Source organism: Fukomys damarensis, unplaced genomic scaffold (genome assembly GCF_012274545.1).
Source record: "Fukomys damarensis isolate Sample0158 unplaced genomic scaffold, DMR_v1.0_HiC HiC_scaffold_36, whole genome shotgun sequence".
NCBI classification, from domain to species: domain Eukaryota; kingdom Metazoa; phylum Chordata; class Mammalia; order Rodentia; family Bathyergidae; genus Fukomys; species Fukomys damarensis.
Window position 1 is genome coordinate 29,834,223 of NW_022900948.1, and position 13,230 is coordinate 29,847,452.

General features: G+C 54.2%; 1 protein-coding gene across 6 annotated transcripts in view; it reads left to right on the forward strand.

Annotated features, from left to right (window-relative positions):
* The window catches only part of LOC104872979 (regulator of G-protein signaling 3-like), a 36,866-nt gene extending 23,949 nt beyond the window's left edge, over positions 1-12,917 (forward strand). For 5 of the 6 annotated variants that reach the window (XM_010639417.3, XM_019209816.2, XM_010639416.3 and 2 more), the window contains exons 3-7: positions 2,490-2,554; positions 5,883-5,984; positions 6,309-6,370; positions 6,966-7,132; positions 7,878-12,916. In XM_010639417.3, the coding sequence (XP_010637719.1) occupies positions 2,490-2,554; positions 5,883-5,984; positions 6,309-6,370; positions 6,966-7,132; positions 7,878-8,063 (582 nt within the window). In that variant the 3' untranslated portion in view covers positions 8,064-12,916. Of the gene's footprint in view, positions 1-2,489; positions 2,555-5,506; positions 5,797-5,882; positions 5,985-6,308; positions 6,371-6,965; positions 7,133-7,877 lie in introns of those variants that run through there. The other variant, XM_019209817.2, reaches the window with a different exon arrangement.
* Positions 12,918-13,230: the final 313 nt, after the last annotated feature.

The following is a 13,230-nucleotide window of genomic DNA, read 5'->3' on the forward strand; positions in this document are numbered from 1 at the left end:
GATGATCGATCCCCTCCCAGTGGTGGAAGGAAGAGCCCATTTCCCAGCAGTGCAGAGGCTGGGGTGGCGGCTGGGGTAGGAGTGGTCCCCAGGCCCATTGTGTGGGGCTGATAAAGTGCGGAAGCCAGGTTAGAACGGGAGGAAGCCCAGTGCTGTAGGCCCTTTCCCACGGGTGGGGGCTTCTGCTGAGCCAGGCCAGTGTGATTGTAGCCTGTGTGTGTATTTCTGGGGAGACAGTGGTGACATTCAATGGGCCATTGGGCTACTGATAATACAGCTTGTCCTGGGACTGGATCACGAGGAGACCCAGACTCCACCTGGTGAATCGTTCACCTGCTACATGGGGTGGTTGTCACCAGGCCTCCGCTATCACTAAAAAACTGAAGCTGAGAGTCTGGGAAGCAGGACTTATGCCCAGCTCTGGGATTACACACCGTATGGGCGTGGGCTGCTGTGAGCACGTACACACACGTGTTTGTGGTTAGTAGAGAGGCAGTTGCAGGAAGGAGACAGTTTCCCCTGGGTCTTTCACTAGAATCATTAGAATTGTGCCCTGTCCTAGCATGGGAGTAGCAGCATCCTCTGGTGGAGAAACACAGCCTCAAATTCAGATGGACTTTGTTTCCAGCTCTGTCACTGAAATGCTGGGTTTTCTTGGGCAAGTGACTCGGAGCCTCTGTTTAACTTTTTGAATTCACTGTGGAGATGAATGGGATAGTACGTAACTTACGCCCATTCTAAGGTTTGGCCTCCAGTGCTAGTTCCATAAATGAAAGTATAATTCATCCATCTCTCCACCCACCTATCCATCCATTGTCCAGTGGCTGCTGCATAGAGGCCGAGAGGGCTACTGTTTTAGTCACTTTCCTCATCGCTGTGATACAACACATGATACCCGCTACTTAAAGGAGGAGAGGTCTACTTGGGCTCACAGTCTGCAGAGATTGCAGTACATAGTTGGCTGGCTTCAAGGCAGGAGAGCATGGCACAAGGGCGTGGCAGAGGAGAGCTGCTCACAGCATGGTGGACAGGAAGCAGAGAGTCAGGGAGAAGCCAGGGAGCCGATAGGTCCTTCCAGGTCAGGTTTGCCGGTGACCCACCTCGTCCTACCAGACCCTGCCTTCATAATCCAGTCGCCTTTCAAGGGCCCCCTGCTCCCAGAGCACATGAGGCTTTGGAGGACATTTTGCATCTAAACTATAAGAACTAACTCCAAGTATAAAGAACACAGACAGCATTTTTAGGCTTAGCCCATCAGTATGAGGCAACTGAAGTCCATGTTGGGTCTCATGAGAAATCCGGCTGAGATTCATACCTGGCAGCCCTCTGCCCTGTCTTGGGAAGGAGGTTCATGCCCGACCTACTCTGACTCTAGGTGTTCTGCTGTCTCAGGACACAGCCTGGGCTCTGTCATTGGGTCCTCTGTGGAGGAGGATGTGCAAGCACAGGCAGGGAAAGGGACCCAGTGGACAGCCTAGTCTAGAGGACCTGAGCCTGCAGTGTCTCTACAGGCCTGGTGCAAAGAGGGGCGTAGTCTGAGGGCTGAACAGAAAACCCTGGGATAAAGTTGAAGGCTCTGGATCAAGCAGAGAGGTTTCTTCATTCCTAGTCCCCTTACCTCTCTCTGATTCCTCCATGCACTTGACAAATTGACTTACTGAGCAAGACCAAGACTGTCTTCTGAAACTCATAGTCAAACAGAAAAGGCACATTTGGAACAAGCCATCTCAGGTGTGAGGGGATCTTGCAGGAGGTGAAGGAGGCCCAGAATTGTTCTACAGGTCATTGAGGGCTTCCAAGGGGAGGAGGTATTTGAGCGGCTTGGATGAAGTCTAGTTCTAAATTTTCCTGAAGCTGGATCTTAGGAGGAAAGGGAGGCAGGAGAATCACAAAAGGGTAGGTGGAGACACTTGTTGGAGACTGATCAATGGTGTTGCTGGAGCAGGGACCATGCTGGAGAACAACCAAAGGAGCTGTACCTCCTCTGGGCTAGAGCTTTCTCCCAGCTCCCACGTTGGAAGGCCCTGTCATATTATGGCGTTTGGATGTTATCCTGCGGGTACCAGGGAGCCTTGAGAAGTTTTAAGGCAAGAGAGGTGCTGTCAGGCCTGCGTAATGATTCACTTTGCACACTGCTCACCAATCCCAGGTCTCCTTTGAACCAAATCACAGAGCAGAAGCCTGGCTGGAGCCCTGTTCTCTTGCCTTTCAGGAGTATGGTCTCTCTGTCTTCTCCCAGGCAAGCCTGATTTCCTTCATGCACAGGGGGAGATTCCTTTAGCTGGGGGCTGTGCCAGGCCAATCACACCACATGGACAGATGGGCTGTTCCTAGTTGTGGGGGTCTCCTCCCTCAACCTGTTCTGCTTGGGGTGGGATCACTGAGGGCTGGGGCCATCTGGTTGCAAGGAGTTGCTGGATCCTGGAGCCTCTGGGTCAGGCAGCAGCCCTGGACACCCAGTCTGCATTGTGTCTGTTTTTTCTCTGCAGATGAGTGGAACTGAGGTGCTTGGGGACGATGATGAAGCCTCCCAGAAGCGAAAGACCAAAAACATGTATGTTGGGAAGATCCATGGTCCTCATTCTTGTGGTTGGGGAGGCTCCCTGTACAACTCTTCCTGTCCTGCCCAAAGGCTTGCCTCATTCTTGAGGGGGATAAAGCTGCACCCCACTCCACTCTCAGCTTAGATGGACACCAAGGAGCTTGGGACTCTGCAGTGGCCTTGAACACTCTCAATGCCACGCAAGTTGTTGGTTCAGTACCCAGAAGCTGCAGTGAACAAGAGGCAGCCAGCTCCATTGCCCTGGCCCTTTCCAGCCTCTGAGCCAAACGGTGACAAGTTCTTTGCTGTCTCTGGGCTCTTGAGTGCCTGGAGAAAGCACTGAACTGCCCACGGTTCATGGACTTCCTGTTTTTTGTTTTCTCCTCCGGGGTTCTTGAATGCTGTCTTAGGCATTACCAGGAGGGGGCGCTGCTGGCCCATCTACTGTACTGTATCCCATGCTCCACAAGCCTTTCCAGCAGTGCCAATTAAGAGAGAGAGAGAGAGTGTGTGTGCGTGTGTATCCTTGCAGCAGGGTATGGGAGATTTCTTAGGTCTCTTTATATGCCCAGGCCTGAGGTCCTGGAGACTGCGGGAGGCACCGGGAAGGAGGCTGTGGACAGACTTCCCAGAGGGACCCCCCCCCGCCACTTCCCCTCCAAGCTCAGCAGCTCTCACTATTGTGCACAAATGGGGCTAGGGAAGAAGGCAAGTGTCTCCTAGATATGTCCTGTAACCTTCATCTTTAGCGTTGACCTTGGCTGGGGACTACTACCCTATAACCTCCATCCCACCCAAGGCTCCCCTGCCTTCACTCCTCAGCCAGAAGTAGTTGCACTTTCTAGAGAAGGTGAAGTATACAAGCCAAATGCCTTGCACTGACCATCTGCCCTCAGTCGCTGGTTTGGATGGGGAGGTGGTAGTCCATTCAGTGTCAGAGTTGTTGTGGATGGTGCTCCTGCTGGGGGTAGTGTGTAGCAGTGGCGGGTGGCACAAGGGTGCTGGAGCTGCCCAGGCCCACCCTGTCACTGTAGCCCCCTTTCAGAATGGCTGCCACCTGTTGAGTGTTTGAAGCTAATACTCTTAACTGTTAACATCTGAGGTAACCATGAAAATAACAGCCAACACTGTGCCAGGCTCTGCTCCATGTGTCTTACATGTACGATCCAATTTAATTGTCACTGCTATTTGTATTTCCTTTTTTTAAAATTTAGGATCTTTTTTTTTTCTTTTTATTGAGTTTATTGGTACATTCTAGGTAGACAGTGCAGTTACATTCATTACTGGGATCTTGTACCTTTACATGACAGGTCTTGGTTCTCATTTTTCCCCTTGTCCCTGCCCTCCCTTCACCCCCTCCTAACCTCCGCATTTACAAACACTTTATTTCCACTTTTTCATTTTCTCGTATTTTTTCTTCCATTTCCTTTTAAACTTATCATGTCTTTATTTTATGAACAAGTAAATGGACCCACAAAGAGGTTAGTTCCTTGTTCATTGCAAGTAAAGTGGTGGGCTTGCTGGCTCTGATGCCTCAGATATACCTACATACCTGTGCATCTGGGAGGAAAGCCATGGCTCCCTCCAGTCACAGAGACATACAGGGGGTTCTGAGCAGGCAGGAAGCCCAGGGGCTTTGAGGTAGCCTGTAGGCTGGAGTTCAGGCAAGGCCTTCTCTGGGCTTCTGTGTCTCACCTGGCCATGTGTGGGCTGAACAAGGGGCTCTCAAGCAGGGCATTATGCCCAGGAAGCAGTGTACCCTTGTTCCCTGTTCCCCAGGGCTCTCTACAGGCTCCCTGCTGATCCCTAGACTCCTCAGCTTTGGTTCCTTGGCTTGGAATCTGCTAGACCAGGGTTCCTGGCTCTGGACAGCTGCCTCAGCCACCCAGGACAGGTGTGGCCCTCAGTGTCCTATGCCAGAGCACTTCTACACCAAGTGCTATGTTAAGGCTTCTTTATATGCCTTTTCTCGTAAGTCCTGCAACAGCCCCATAGGTGATAGGTACTCTTTTCATCCCTGTTGGATAGACTAGAACTTGACTGGCATTCAGTGGGAATCAGGCACTGGAGAAAAGACATGATTGCTGACTGCTGGGGCTGGTGGATCAGAACTCAAGGCTGCTGGGCTTCAGAACCTGGCCTCTCAACCTTCCCGATTTCCGTATCTTTTCTTCTAATTACACAGGGTGTCCCACGGGTCCTGGTGCCATTTTAAGCTTAAATAACTTCAGAAGTGTAAATGCTACAACTCACTTGAAAGTTTATTTAAATTTATTTTACACTTACTTAGCTCTGTGACTTTGATAATAAGATTTTCATTTTTGGTTTCAGTCAGCATTTTATGTCTTTGGAAGGATGGAAACCAAAAATGAAAAAACTGATTATTCAAAAACCACGAGGCTAAAAATGCATAAAAATTAAATAATTAATTTTTCAAATAATGTTTTGGCAAGTTTATAGGATTTATACATCTGAAGTTATTCAAGCTGGAAACTGCCAAGACTTTTTGGATCTCCAGCATATTTATGGATGCGTGGATCCAACGCCAATGACAGGAAGTGCCCAGCGCTGGGGACTAGGGACAAAACTAGAGCAGGAAGCATTTAACTCTTTTCTTGCTAATGGCTTCACCCATTGTGTTAATCTGGGGCCTTCTGGAGGAGTGGCCTGGCTAAAAATGGTGGTTGGCTAAAAATAGCCAGCCCTGCCACCCTGGTGGGCAGAGCCTCCTCTCCCTCCCGCCTTCCCTCTTCCTTCCCTCCCAGCAATTTGCTGACTTGTCCCCACCCCCACTGTCTCCCCAGTGCCATGGCAACGGGGAAGGCCCGGTACAAATAACTGGGTCTGGCTCCCTGCCAGGGGCGGACCCAGAGGCTGGCCCCTTGCAGACACATGCCCCTTTCACGGGCTCCCTCTCAGGGTTGGCCAGCAGGGATTCCCCCCCCACGCCCCGTCATGGTCCCTCCCATTTCCTGGCTCCTCCTGTCTGAGTCCCAGCCCGGGCTTGTGCTCTGGAGTCCAGTCTCCAGCCGGGATTCCAGCGTGTGCCTGCTCAGCGCTCGCTAGCTGCAGCCTGCACCATTGCTACTACTGCTACACGCCGCCAGCGTGGGATACAGGCTAGGGGGCAGGAGCCCAAGGGGTGCTCCCTGCAGACTGTCCTGGGGCCTCAAAGTGGGGGGCCCTGTAGAGATGCTCCGGGGCATGTACCTCACTCGCAACGGGAACCTTCAGAGGCGGCACACGATGAAAGAGTAGGTGCCCCTGCCCACTCTGGTACCCTGAGTTAGCACGGGTCAGGTGTGGCAGGGCGATCAACACTCTCTGCTTCTGCCCCCAGAGCCAAGGATGTGAAGAACAAGCTGGCCATCTTTAGGAGACGGAATGAATCGCCGGGAGCCCCGCCAGCGGGCAAAACAGACAAGATGATAAAGTCTTTCAAGTAGGTCCTGCCGGCACCGGCACCCTTGGGATCCTGCAGACACTCATTCCCTGGCTCCTGGGGAACAGGGCTGAGTGGGCTTTCAGGGAAGGGGTTTTGTCTGCTCTGGGGTGATGGAGGGTCTTGTGGTGGGAGCTGGTACCCAGCAGGCAGCAGTCCTCACAGGGAACAGCTGGCCGGGGGCGGGGAGGAAGGCCAGGCAGGGGTGAGGTGGGAGCTGGGCCAGGCCCAGGTTAGCTGACAAAGCCCAGTCCCTGCCTTCTCCACACACACACCCCCGCCCCCAGCCTCACAGCCCTCCCGTGTTCCTTCCTTGCCCCTCAGGCCTACCTCAGAGGAAGCTCTCAAGTGGAGCGAGTCCTTGGAGAAGCTGCTGCTTCATAAATGTGAGTGGGCCCAGCCGCTCTGTTTCCCCTCCTGCTTTCTGCCTCTCTCCTTTCCCCTTATCCGGGGCAGGGAGTCCTGGGGAGGCAAAGAGAAGCCTCTCCTGGGCCCCCTCAGGTGTCCCTGTTGTAAGGAAAGGCTGGGCTCTAGTGAGGCCCCGGGTTTGACCTTGGAGTGGACTCCCGCCAGCCCCTCCTTGCCTGTGGGAGTTGGCCCTGCCTGCTGGAAGCCGTGGGGACCTGTGTGTTCAGATCCATGTTCCCAGAATAAACAAATAAACATTTCCATGTACTGAGGGCTCACTCATACTGGGCCAAATGTACCCATGTCTCATGGGCAAATCCCAGCTGATCCCCACAGGGCTCTGGGAGACGGCCCTGATGGTCACTATCTTACCAATGCGAATGCTGAGGCACAGATGAGGAGAGACATGGCCAAGGTCCATAATGGGGCAGGGCCAGGGCTAAGACCGTGTCCCGGGGCTCCTGAGACTTCTTACTGAACTTTTAGCACATCTACCCTCAAGGCCCCAGGAGGGTAAGCTGTGGGTTCCAACCAGCCACTCTTCTTACCTGGGCTCTGGGGTTCTCCTCACAGATGGATTAGCAGTATTCCAGGCTTTCCTTCGCACGGAGTTCAGTGAAGAGAACCTGGAGTTCTGGCTGGCATGTGAGGACTTCAAGAAGGTCAAGTCACAGTCCAAGATGGCAGCCAAGGCCAAGAAGATCTTTGCTGAATTCATTGCAATCCAGTCTTGCAAAGAGGTAGGCCTTTGGCTGGGCTTTCGTGGCCCAGTGGCCCTTCAGGTGTAAGAGGGTAGCCAACAGCTCAGGAAAGGGAGAGGCCATACGGATTCTCAAGGGAGATGGGGCCAGGGAAGAGGAGGAACCTGACTCATGACAAAAATAATCCCATCTAGGCACTGCTATCCCATCCAGGCACATGCTGAGCCCTTTATGTACATGCTGTCATGTTTATTCCTTACAGCAACCCGTGCAATAGCTTTGAATATTATCTTTATTTTAAAAATGGGGAGAGGGTCGTAGAGAGAGCCCAATCATAGTCACGAACATCTGTTGAGAGCGTACTGTACACCAAGTACCATGCGCACAAGGCTTTATGTGGGTGCCCTCACTTCATTCTCACAAGTCTTTGAGGAATGCACTAACATTCCTAGCCCATGGATGGGAAACTGAGGCTTTGCAGTTGGTGAGTTACAGAAGGCCATCTAGGTGTGACACTGCCGGGATTTGAACCTAGCAAACATGACCTTAGGGCTGTGTTTTCAGGCCCTATAAACTCTGCCACCGCAGAAGTGACTACTGCACCAGGACTTGGGTCTTCTGGCCCAAGGGGGATCCTTGGGGATCCAGGGGATCCTTGTGATGTGGTATAGAGAAGGAGGTGGTATTGGAGGGGAAGCTGGAGTGGCTCCTGACTTTGCAGCACCTGGCCTCCAGGCTCGGTCCCTCATGGGCAACCTTGACCACATCCTCTGTGACCCCACAGGTAAACCTGGACTCGTACACACGGGAGCACACCAGAGACAACCTGCAAAGCGTCACACGGGGCTGCTTTGACCTGGCACAGAAGCGCATCTTTGGACTCATGGAAAAGGACTCGTACCCTCGCTTTCTCCGCTCTGACCTCTACCTGGACCTAATTAACCAGAAGAAGATGAGTCCCCCACTCTAGGGACCACCAGAGTAGAGCTCAGCATTCACACCAAGCGGGCTGGGCCCCTGCCCACCTGCCTCCCCTCCCCCCTGCGACGGAGGGGACAAGCAAGCCCCCAGAGGCTGCGTCTCCGGACAGACAGTTGGATATTTGGATTCAAGGCCTGGACCAAGAGGTCTAGGCTACTGGAGGAGTAGAAGGACTGGCCCCATTGGGTCCCCACTGCCCTGGTACGAGGGGGACCGGGGCCCCGGCAGGTCAGGGGCCCTGGCTGAGCCAGATCTGGAGCTACCGCTCCCTGCTTTGGAGATTTGGAGATTTTGTGTTGACCAAGTTCCTAAAAGAACTGGCTGATGGGGCAGGAGGCCCAGGCCTGGGCACTGGGGTCCTCCTGGGGGCTGCTGGGGCTTGCAGCTCACACCCTCACCTTGAGACTTATTTATTTAAACAGTAGTTGGATGCTTGGCACATCGTCCTATAATAGGAAACCCTTGCCTCATCAGTTTTCCTAATTTACAAGTGCAATATCTTAACCAATGCCTTGTGAAAAGCCACCCTCAGAGAAGGTGGTCACCATCTTCCAGTGTCAGGGCATTTCCTGGACCCAGGCACCAGTAGCAGGCATCTGGACCATCTGGACTCTTGAGGCCTGGAGGGGCTCTGCAGTCTGACCTCCACAGAAATCCAGCACCCCCTGGGTGGGCGTCCCTCGGGACCTCCAGGAAAGCATGGCACCCTCAGACCACACAGTAGCCCAGTGCAGGAGCAAATAAAAGGCCTGTGTTATTTCTTGTTCTTGGCGTTTTCTGTGTTCCTGCTCTCGAGCCTTCACAGGTGGCTGGGGCCGCTGGTTGTCTGGCTGTGGACCCAGAAGTTTCTCTCTTGCCATTACCTGCACCCCACTCTGAGCCACTGGGGCACCGGGGATCGCTGCTCTTAAACTGCCCCTGTGGCCGGAGACAGCCACATCCCTTCAGTTGTTCATCACCTCTCCTCTCCATGGCCTCACTTCCATTTTACAGTTGAAGAGTTTGAGGCATGGGTGACTTATCCCAGGTCATGTGTGCAGCAGGGGGCAGAGGCCGGATTCAGCCTAAGCCAAACAGGCTGCAAAGCCTCTGCTCTGGATGGCTGTGCTCTACTGGCCACAAGACGGAGTCCTAGCTTGATCATAAAGTGGCTATGTGACCTTCAGCAAGTAAGGCTTCTCTGCCTGGCCACACCCTGATGTTCTGGCGGAGCTTTCAGGAGTTCAGGGATGGTTGGTAGAGGCAGATGGGGCCAGAATCTCAGGTAAGGCTCTCAGAGGCCTCTGGACAGAAGGAAAAGCTGAGAAGGGAACAGGAGATAGTGTCCCTCTGCAGCCTGAGGCCAGGCTCTCCCCTCTGTATCTTTGCACCCTCAGAAGGAGATGCAAGTTGAAGAAAGGCCTGATCCAAAGCTATACTCCAGGCCAAGACCTTGACCACTTGCTTATTATGGGGGCTGAGGAAGGCCCAGGCCCCAGGCCCTGCTAGTGCCAAAGCTGGTGCCTGGGGCCCACACAGGCAACCTCCCGGGACGAGGGCGTGGCAAGGGTGTGGCCTAGGGTGGGGACTGGCTCCACTATGCTGATTAGACTGGATGGAAAAGCTGCAGGAGGGGCTGCGCCCTCCTCCCCTTGAACATTGTTCTCTGCCTGGGGTCTTGGGCCCAGGTCAGCTCACCAGGGACGTACAGAAGACGTGCGACTGTATTGTCCTCCTTGCCTCCCTTTGCCAGAGAGGGTCAGAATTAGTGATCTCTGGAAGCTGAGCCCTCTCCGGGGCTGCAGGGACCTGGGTGCTGAGAAGATCTTTGGTCTTGTTCCTTCTGCAGATCCTGGGGCTTTACTCGGGAGTTAAAGGCGAGCTGACTACCCTATGACTGCACCTGACTTCTGCCCCTCTGCAAATGGCGTACCCCAAATCCCATTTTGGAAGGACTTCCGGTGTGCCAGTCGTGGGCAGGACAGGAGACTGCCCCTGCGCTGTGCTCCCAGCACCATGCACGTTCTTTGGTCAGCCCTGGCAAGCAGCCGTGGTCAGGCATGGCTTCTGTGTCTCCAAAGGCTGCTCAGGCTTCAGAATGAGGCATTCCTGGGTTTGAGTCCTGCCGCTGCCACTCGCTTGCTCTGTCCCCTCAGTGAGTCACTGTGTCCCCTGAATCTGCAAAATAGAGAAGACAGTAATGACTTAGTGCTGGGATGAAGATCCAATGTTCTAGTCATAACTGGGGGCGTGGTATGCAGTAGGGACTCCACACATGAAAACTTTTCTTGCCCCTTAAGGAAAGGACTGGCTGTTTTCCTCCAAGCCCCAGGCCTCACATTGGACCTAGCCAGCAAGCCCCATTTGGCTCTGCAAACAGGCCACCTGGTGGCTGGCAGTGCAAGGAGTAGAACTGGACCCTAGCTGCTCCCTAACTCGGAGCAGGCCTCTCCCAGGCTGGAGTTTGGGGACTGACAGCTGAGGCCTAGGGAAGACTGTCATGCCGCTCTCTATCTTCCTCCAATGCTTTGGGCAGAGCTGCGTCAGAGCCCAGGACTCCTGCGCTCTGGTCTGACCCGGCCTATTGGTAGCATCTTTTGCTTGGAGGAGCCACTGAGTCCACAAAGAGTCCCTCTCCCCTTTCTTTGGGTCCCAGGGATCCAGCTTTGGGGTAGGTGCTCCACCGTCTCATTCCCGAGTTGCCACAGTGACCAAAGTCCAGGAGAACAAAGTCTGGCAGGTGGAATTCCCAGTTTGGAAGACACCACACCCTGATTCCCTTGGTCTCAGAGCTGCTCCAGCTTGTGCTGTGCAGCTGGAGACCAGACCGGAAAGGTGCCTGGGGCCTCCCTGCTGGCCCAACCTGGGCTGCCTGGGGGACGTGGGTACTTCCCTTGCTCCATTAGGCCCCCAGGCCTCTCATTTGTACAGTGTTTTTTTGGGCTGGTCCCCACTTTTCTTTTACAGGCTCCTTTCTCTGGGTGGCATCCCAGGTGCCCTGAGGTCCTCATATGCAAGCCCCAACCCCTTTGCACAGGTGAGAAGCTTAAGGTGGAGGGAGGGGAAGCAGCTCAGTGAGGGGTTGGAAGGCTGGGCCTTGGTCAGTCAGGTGCTTGGGTTCAGTTCCTGGCTCAGCTGCTTACTACTAGCTGGGAACATTCGCACAGACCACATGGCCTCTCTTTGCCTGTTTTCTCATCTCTACGTTGTGTGTACTGGCACCCAGGCCTGAGTAGCCGTGGCTGAGCCAAGGTCAAGCGTGTGGCAAGTTTAGTTCAGTGCCTGGCATGGGGCAAGTCCTCCTTAAACGTGAGCAGCTCTTAGCGACAGCATTATTTGGGGTCACCAGCGAGTGGCAAAGCTCTTCTTATGCTTCCCACACCTGGGTTCTAACCCAGCCCAACTGGATTGGAGCCTGCAGTCTTAGATCACAGATCTTATGCTTCCAGGGACAGTTTTGCTGGAGGGCAAAGCCAGACCGTTCCAGGAAGAAAGTAAAAAACAGCACGTCCTTACTCTGCTGCCCAGTCTTGGCCCTGCTGGGAGCAGCTGGGGTCAGCTGGGAGGGTGGAGAGGCAAGAGGGCACAACAGTGTCACTCAGTAGGATGGCAGTGGGAGGGGACTCAGCTGCAGCCAGACTCCTTACGAGAGAGCCAAGGCTGTGGGAGCACCGTGTTCTCCTAGCCTGGCGGGAGGCAGCCATGGCCTCCAGGACGCTAGCATGGCAGACATTCTGGTCCAGTCCCTTCCTTGCATCCTTCTATGACAGGGAGCTCATTATCTCCCAGGGAGCTCATTATCTCCCAGGAAGCTCAGAGGGCCTAGGTGTCCCTTGGAGTGTCCGAAGTTCCCTCCATCTCAAGTTGGGTCCTGGGGCAGGTTAGTGATAGCCCCTATAGATGTCCTTCCCTGACCACCGCCATAGACTGACCGATTTCTCTGGCCTCCTTCCTACCTGCTTCATTCACTATAACCAAACCCTCTGAGCTCCCATCTAACCTCCCCACCTTTGCACCCTCTGGTCACTTTGCCTGCTATCCTTCTCTGGATCCTTCATTTGACATCTTCCCAGACAGCCTCTCTGAGCCACCTCTCCACCCAGACAAACCTCAGATCATAAAGACCCTGCCTTGTCCCTTCTCTACCTCTCCAGAAGAGCTTTCAGGCCCTCCAATCATGGGTGGGGCTCAGAGAAGCCGCTGTATGCAGCTGTTTTGCTTACAATGGCAACATCTGTGGAACATCTGGGTCCTCTTCCTGGCTGGGTCTGGCAGGAGAGACAGAACACCCAGACCCCCCAGTACCCTGGCCCCCTGCCACTGATGTCCTGTCTTTGGGTGGGAGGAGGCAGTGGGGGACTGAGGAACAGCTGTGAGGTTGATGGGATCCTCTCCATACAGATGGGCCAGGGACAGCAGAGGGAGGGCCAGAGAATAGGTACAAGAAAACAGCTGCACCCATACAAGGCACACAACACGCATGTCCCATGCCTGATCTCTGCTAGTCCTCACAGCATCCCCTGGAGGAAGATTGGAAAGTTACGTTCATTCTGCAAAAGAGAAAAATTAAGGCTCAGAGACAGTGGACAAGCTTGGCTGGCTGAGTAGGCATCAGAACCAACACTCCCAATTTCCGGGCAGCCTTAGGTAGCCATCATTCCAGCCATCAGAGATTCCCAGGGGCTGAGCTGCACCTGAGTGGCGCCCGACTCATGCAGGCTTCCCCAGCCTGAGGGTAAGGCAGCCCAGAAACCTGGGCGGGGGGCTGTAAGTGCAGAAAGCCTTGTCCCAAGTTCAATTTCAGTTCCTAGTGGGCTACAAAGTGCGAACAACAGTCCCACCTCACTGGCCCTTTGGACACACGGAGATGACGAATGGGTGGGGGGCAGGGGGAGGAGCCTGTGGCTGGGGAGGAGCCTGTGGTTGCGAATAAGCCACCAGGAAGGGAGGGTACACCCCAGCCAGGCCCCAGAGGTTCTACTTGGGCTCATCAGAGATCTACCTGTGCCATCAGGGAGCTGGCCTGGGAGCCAAGAGTTCTAGGCTCTGCCTTCACATCTGTCCCAAACCCTCTGTGTGACCTTGGACCTTCGAGGAGGCCACTCACCACTCTGGTCCTTGGTACCTCCTGGAAAACAAGGGGAATCAAGCTTTGCCTCCTGTCTGAGGACCTTCCT